A 6,992-nucleotide genomic window follows, 5' to 3' on the forward strand; every position below is an offset into this window, starting at 1 on the left:
CAGTGAGAGCTGGAGCTGTCTTTGCAGTCACAGTCTACCAGCAAGACCAGAACCATCCCTCGTGGGTGGATAAATATTAAATGTTCAAATTGTATCAGAGCACTTCCAGTGCCTCCCTTTGGGCAGGGGGCTTATTCCAGTGTTGTCGTTGGATTCAGGCTGAAGTACTTGGAGGGAAACCTCCACAAATCCCTGTTTTATTCTTCTTCCACAAGCAAAGCTTTGCTGCCAAGTTATTAACAAGGGGCTTCCAAAAAACAACCCGGGGGAGATCATTCCAACTTTTAGAGTGCTTGGCCTGAGCCTTATTAATAAGGGGCTCCTGGAGAGCTTCCTCTGTTCTACCAGGGGATTTCGGCAGCCTGTGGGGCTAACTGTAAATTCCCTGGAAGATATTAGTCCTACTGTTTGTCTGGCCATGCTTAATGCTGAACCTTTTACTGGGGCCCGCTGAAATTTTCCTCCCCACTGGGGTTTCTGAATGCATGAAGCCATCACAGGAAGCCAGCAGCGTTAATGCCTAGATTGGTTTTTATTTATTGAAACAATTTATTATAATAGCAATAACAACCTTGGCCTGGGGCATTTCCTGGGGAATTAATGGCAGTCTGGGCTGATGCTCCCAGCAGATTGTTAGCCCTCAGGAAACAGGCTCCGTAATTGCTGCTGGTTTGGTTGGAAAAACAAAATAAAATGTGTTTCTAATTTTTGGCCAGTTTGAGTGCATAGAAAATGGTGGGTTTTGTATAGAGGGTTATAAAAAGCATATAGCTTTTGTCTGCATGGATTAAATTCAGGCTTGGATCAGTGACATTTTCATCAATGCTTTCAGTCCAGAAAGAGAAATACCAGGAAGGGGAAAGGTAACCCCAGCTAAAGAGACTGACAGCAACTGGATCCTGCTAGAAGGTTAGGAGAAAAACACATCTCTGAGCTGTCATCCACAGCAGTGGAAGAAAAAGCTACACTGGTCAAAATCCACGTGTTAAAAGGGCATAACAGAGTTCGCAGACACACACGAATGCATATCAAAATTATGTTAACTCCTCCTACTGATGTCCGTACACTTCTAAAGAGGTTTCTTTTTTTCCAATATAATGAGGGTTTTGAGGAGTTTCAGTGTTGGAATGATGAATCCGAGCCACCTTTGACTTTTTGGAAGATGCTGGGCATCCATTCGCTGGCGAGGATGCCCCTTTTTAGTCTTGCAAGTCCAACATGCAATGGGGGAAGGCTCTCAAAGTCACTAATCAACTGTCAAACCCTCAAATCTAGGCTATTGCTGACTTGGCTACTTCAACTGAGAAAAAGCAGAGTCCGTGGTTTTTAGCTCAAGTTGCTCTTTCTGCCGTGAAAAAAGAGAGATGTTGGTGTGCGAGTGGATTGTCCGTATGATAAATGCCAAGACTGCAGTTGAACGTAGGGTTACAGCTCAGTGAGGAAGTCCAGACAGTGTCTCCGATGTTGACAGAGTAGCTGTAGGAGCTCATAAATGCCACTGGAGCCCAAAGATTCAATTACAGCCATCGTACTGCATGAAGGGCTATACGTACAAGCACGAACAGGGGATGAAAAATCGTTGCTTAAGTAGTAATCGAGGCGCAGCTTGCTCATGGATACGGTAGCGTGGAAAAAGGAGCGCGGAGGAGAAAGGAAAAGCAGGACATGGACAAAAAAGGGGGAAGAGAAACTGCATGTATCTGCATCTCAGGCTCCAATCTAAGGGGTTTTTTTTTTGAGTTGCTTTAAAAGAGTGAGCAGTGGAACTAATGCAACCAAATCAAGCCCATGTGTGTGCAGGAACGCGGTGGTCGGGAAAGTGTGCCTGGCATCCTGTCAGCCAGGCAGAGCGGAGACAGGCTGGACCAAGCGTCTTCCAGGACAAACAGATCTGTCCCGCTCATTTGTTCCTCTCATGCTCCCACGCTCTGGGTGTCCTCCTTAGGACTACTTGCAAACAAAACTTTGCAATCACTGTCCTGACTAACACTGCACATGGAGGTAAAAGCACTATCAGGTTGTGACTCTACTTTTCCTGGGGTTTTCAAATCTCTGGAATTTGGGACACTTCTTTACTGTTCACACAGTACCAGGTGGGCAGCAGCTTTGCTACTGCAGAAGCAGGGATGCAGTTTTAATTCACGTTCTGCCCCTTGAGTTTAGAGTTGCCACTAACTTCATTGGAGCCAGGATTTCACTTGGCCATACTGCGCCAAGAGCCATTGGCACATCCTTCACGCCTGCTCTGGTATCTTCTTTTTTACCTTTGGATTTTTGCTGTCTCATTCTTGCCAAAATATCTTAGCTTAAAGCTTTGGTTTCACTACTACTGCTGCATTTCTCTCCTCTTTCTGTTTTTTGGACTTCTTGTATATATCTGGTGCAGTTTTCTCCTCTTTTTTTTTTTTTTGTAGTCTCTTTTCAGTCCATTTTTTGCCCATGCCATCCATACCAGCCAATAGCAACAGTCTCATGTTTCAGACTATCATGACATCTTCCTCCACCTTGGCTTGTCAGTCACCTGTGAGAGTAATTTGGTAGGAGAAAAGTGAAGAGCATAAAGGCATTTTGTCCCTGTAACTGTTCCATGAGCATCTCCAGACGTTGAACCACGGGTTGCCTTGACCCACGTATGAGTCAGAGGGCTCTAACCACAGAATCAGAGAATAATGCAGGCTGGAAGGGGCCTCCAGAGGTCACTTGGTCCAACCCCCTACCCAGGACATGGCTAACTTCAAATTTAGAACCAGCTTTGAAGTTAGAGCAGGGTCTTGTTGTGTTGAGTTTTGAATATCTCCGAATGGTTTCCAGTTCGTCTTCAGCAAAGTTTGCTTTGAGGAAATCAGCTGGAGAGGGCACTTTCTAAAAGCACAGCGTGGGGAAGTGAAGGTAGAGCGGAGCCTTTTAGTTACAGAGATCTTTTGGGGGTGAATGTCAGGCTCTCAGCTGGTGGGAACTGTTAGAGCTCAGTCACTGAGTTCAAGGGAATAAGACTCATCTGAGGAACTGACTCTGTCCTTGAACTCATGACTCCCAACAGACACAGCGGAGTAGAGCTGGCCTTGGCACTTCTCGGTTCACCTTCACCCATTCACCATACCTATAAACCGAAATGATTCAGCCCAGGGGAATTGCAGTAGTAAAGTTTATCATAATTATGCTTCTAAGTAGTCCCATGAATCAAAAAAAAAAAAAAAAAGTAGTAAATAAACAAGATGACCTAGTTTAAAAGGCATTGTGGATCCTTTGGAGCCTGGTTATATCACCTCTGAAATGTGGCTGTGCAGGATTCATCCTGTTAGTGCACTGACTCCAGCTACGCTTGTGTAGCGCAGGTATACATTTTGGTGGTCTGGGCGGAAAGCCAGCACACTTGCCTTAGATAAGTAAATGAAACCTATGAATAAATAATACGCATTTTTTCCATGCTGCAAGGCTTCCCATTTCAGCTGGGCCACAGCGCAGAGAGCATATACAACTTTGTAATCATCTTTACTCCTCGTATGATGGTAGTGGACGTGACAGAGAGAAGCACTCAGCTGCTGCTGGGTGTGCAGCACCCTGGTGTCAACCCCGCTCGCGCAGCCACTGGAATTAGCATTTAATTCTGCGGGCTGCTCCTTCCCCTTCCAGACAACTCCAAGACACGACTGCAGCAAGCCCACATTCTGCATGTGGGCAAATGCCTTGGCAGCAAATCTAAATTCCCCTTCCTGATTTCCCTGGGGGATGGAGGAGAAGGAGGGCATGGAAGCAAAGCAACCATTAGAAACTCTGTCCCTCCAGAGACTGTGCATGGAGGAACTGTGTGTGTTTTGTTCTTTTAAGGGTTGTTCTCGTCAGTCATTTCCTAGAATTACAGAATCGTAGGACAGTTTGGGTTGGAAGGGACCTTTAAAGGTCATCTAGTCCAATCCCCCTGCAATGAGCAGGGACAGCTTCAACTAGATCAGGTCACTCAGAGCCCTGTCCGACCTGACCTTGAATATTTCCAGGGATGGGGCATCTACCACCTCTCTGGGCAACTTGGGCCAGTGTCTCACCACCCTCATTGTAAAAAATTTCTTCCTTATATCTAGTCTGAATCTTCCTTCTTTTAGTTTAATGCCATTACCGCTTGTCCTATTGTAGAATCATAGAATTATAGAATGGTTCAGGTTGGAAGGGACCTTAAAGCTCATCCAGTTCCAACCCCCCTGCCATGGGCAGGGACACCTCCCACCAGACCAGGCTGCTCAAAGCCCCATCCAGCCTGGCCTTGAACACCTCCAGGGATGGGGCATCAGCAGCTTCCCTGGGCAACCTGTTCCAGTGTCTCACCACCCTCACAGTAAAGAATTTCTTCCTAATATCCAATCTAAATCTCCCCTCTTTCAGTTTGAAACTGTTACCCCTTGTCCTATCATTACTCTCCCTGATCAAGAGTCCCTGGAAGAGTACTGGAAGGCTACTTTAAGGTCTCCCTGGCGCCTTCTCTTCTCCAGGCTGAACAGCCCCAGCTCTCTCAGCCTGTCCTCAGCCTATTGCAACAGGCCCTGCTAAAAAGTTAATCTCCTTTCCCCTTTCAGAAAACCCCGAGCGGGCTGCTCTGTATTTTGTCTCCGGAGTGTGCATTGGACTCGTCCTGACCCTGCTGGCCCTGGTGCTACGGGTGTCCTGCCGAACTGACTGCAAACGCTCCTCCGCGAAAAAACCTCCTCGGGAGCGGGAGAGCGACAGCGACAGCAGCGACAGCGATGACGATTCGGACACCACTTCAGACCTCTCGGCCCGCAGGCACCGCAGGTTCGAGAGGACTTTGAACATGAACGTCTTCACTTCGGCGGAGGAGCTGGAGCGAGCTCAGCGGCTGGAGGAGCGGGAGCGCATCATCCGGGAGATCTGGATGAACGGCCAGCCGGACATCCCAGGGACCAGGAGCCTCAACCGTTACTACTAAGCGATGGGGAGTCCAGCCGTCCTGCCCTGACCCTGGGGCTCCTCCACACGTGATAGAGGAGAGGGAGGGAAGGAATATTACGCGGGTGTCTCCCCTTTTCCTTTCAGGCGTGGAGCAGAGTGGATGGACAGCAATAAAGCTTTCCCCGTCTCCTTCTCCCTGACATATTGCTATCACCCCTCTTCACGGACACTTTCTGCTTACAGCAGAGGTGGTTGCCAACTTCATTTCTTAGTAGCAGACAGGAAGATAACAATTCTCCCATGTGAGATGTGGAATTTGGCTCACTGTGGTACGAGTGCTCCTCTCTTGGCTGGGAGAGAAGTCATCCAGGTTTTGGTGTTCATTTAGGATTTTTTGGTTTCCCTTTCCTGAGGACTGTGGGAGAATTGTGAACAAACCAACAAATCTGGAAAGATGATTTGGGAAGGGAGGGGGAGGTGCATCCTGACTGATTGTCTTGTGACTTCAGAAGCCATGAGATTAACCTAATTAAAACCCCACGGCAAATATGACTTGTTAAGAACTGGGGGATGAGGGGGGGAGGGTGATTCTTCCATCGTGAAATCATCTCGGTGCTTGGATCTTTGCCATAGTGTATTCAGTTATTTATGGCTGTCTTGTCATCTTCCTTTTCAATGGGAACATTATTTTTTTTTTTTTTTTACTGACACCTCAGGGATAAAATCCTATTATTTTTTTGAGTCTGTTCTCCCTGCTGGCCCCTGTCAAACACAACCCAACCCACCTCCAACAGTGAAGTTATGGTAATATAAGAGATGTGTCAGTGACTGGTGAGAAGTTAACAACCTCAAAGAGGTTGAAAAGGGTTTTCTTTTTGTTTTGTTTTAAATATATATATATATATTTGAAGATGCTGCACAGAAATGTGCCTTATTCTTTTTTTGTTGTTAAACTACAGTTTTCCTATGGATAGCAATGCACAATGTTTTATATATTTTATTAAAAAAAATTAAAAAAAAATTAAAGGTCTATGTTTACCAGAGGAAAATGGAGACAGAAGAAGCCACATATGACAACAGAACGGGCAATAAATGCTAAATAAACTCTGGTTTGCTTCAATACATTTGAATTTGCATCCTCACTTTTGGCATAGGTGTTGCTCGAGGGAGATGCTTTGGAAGAGCAGCACACTTCTGCAGGCAATCAAAGCTGATATCTTCTGCATGCAGGAACCTGGAGGCACTTTTTCCTTTGGCTGCAGCCCATCAGTCTCCTTCTGTGGTGTACGTGGGCAGGAGCAGCTGAGCAATGTGTTGGTTCTCAAGTGGCCATCCCAGAGCCTATCTGCATCGAGGGAAAGGGTCCCAGTGATTTCATAATGCTTTGAGTCTGTCCCACAGACCCAAACCATACCTGGACCAGAAGCAAATGTTAAATGAACAAAAGAAAAAAAAAAACACATGGAAAAAGTGAAATATAATTTAGTGCACCTGCAGTTGTCCCATGGAGCATTCCATGGGATGTCGCCACTCTGCTCACTATCTATGTACTTGTTAGTCACTCCCAAGCACCAGTTCACATCACTCCAGTCAAAAAATGTGATGTTTTTCAAGTCTGCATGACACTGTTTTAGCCTGCATGGCTTTGGGATGTGCTCCTCTGTCACTTAGATATGCCTATGTCTTAAGAGTTCACAAAATGCCAGCAAAGCAAATAATGACCAAAAACTCTGAATGCCTGGAGCTTTCCCTGTAGCCTCAAGGACAGATGAAGATGGGCAGACCTGCCCATAAAATGACTGGGGACATTAGAGTGGGGCTGTGAGGGTCCATGTGCAGGGACAGCCCCCGACACCAAGGGCCGTCTTGGCACTCTTTGTGTCACTGTGGGAGTCCTTCTCTGGCTGAGGAAAGCTGCATTGGAAGTGCCAACAGGTGCTTCTCCTGGCTTTTGCAGGGTGAGAGCAAAGCTGAGTAACTGCAACTGGTGATGGTAGTAACATCAGAGATGAGGCCGGCCAGCGAGAGGTGGCTTCAAGTGGGAAGACTCAGCATTGATCTGGGATGTAATTTTGTAGCTGACATACAGA

The 6,992-nt window shown here is 46.6% G+C and overlaps 1 protein-coding gene across 7 annotated transcripts in view; it reads left to right on the plus strand.

Moving 5' to 3' along the window:
- Positions 1-5,902, plus strand: part of EVA1A (eva-1 homolog A, regulator of programmed cell death) — a 216,336-nt gene extending 210,434 nt beyond the window's left edge. For 2 of the 7 annotated variants that reach the window (XM_063330594.1, XM_063330597.1), the window contains one exon: positions 4,569-5,898. In XM_063330594.1, the coding sequence (XP_063186664.1) occupies positions 4,569-4,939 (371 nt within the window). In that variant the 3' untranslated portion in view covers positions 4,940-5,898. Of the gene's footprint in view, positions 1-4,568 lie in introns of all 7 variants that reach the window. The other 5 variants (XM_063330596.1, XM_063330595.1, XM_063330598.1 and 2 more) reach the window with 3 other exon arrangements.
- Positions 5,903-6,992: the final 1,090 nt, after the last annotated feature.

The sequence above is a fragment of the Chroicocephalus ridibundus genome, chromosome 3 (genome assembly GCF_963924245.1).
Source record: "Chroicocephalus ridibundus chromosome 3, bChrRid1.1, whole genome shotgun sequence".
Classification (NCBI taxonomy): domain Eukaryota; kingdom Metazoa; phylum Chordata; class Aves; order Charadriiformes; family Laridae; genus Chroicocephalus; species Chroicocephalus ridibundus.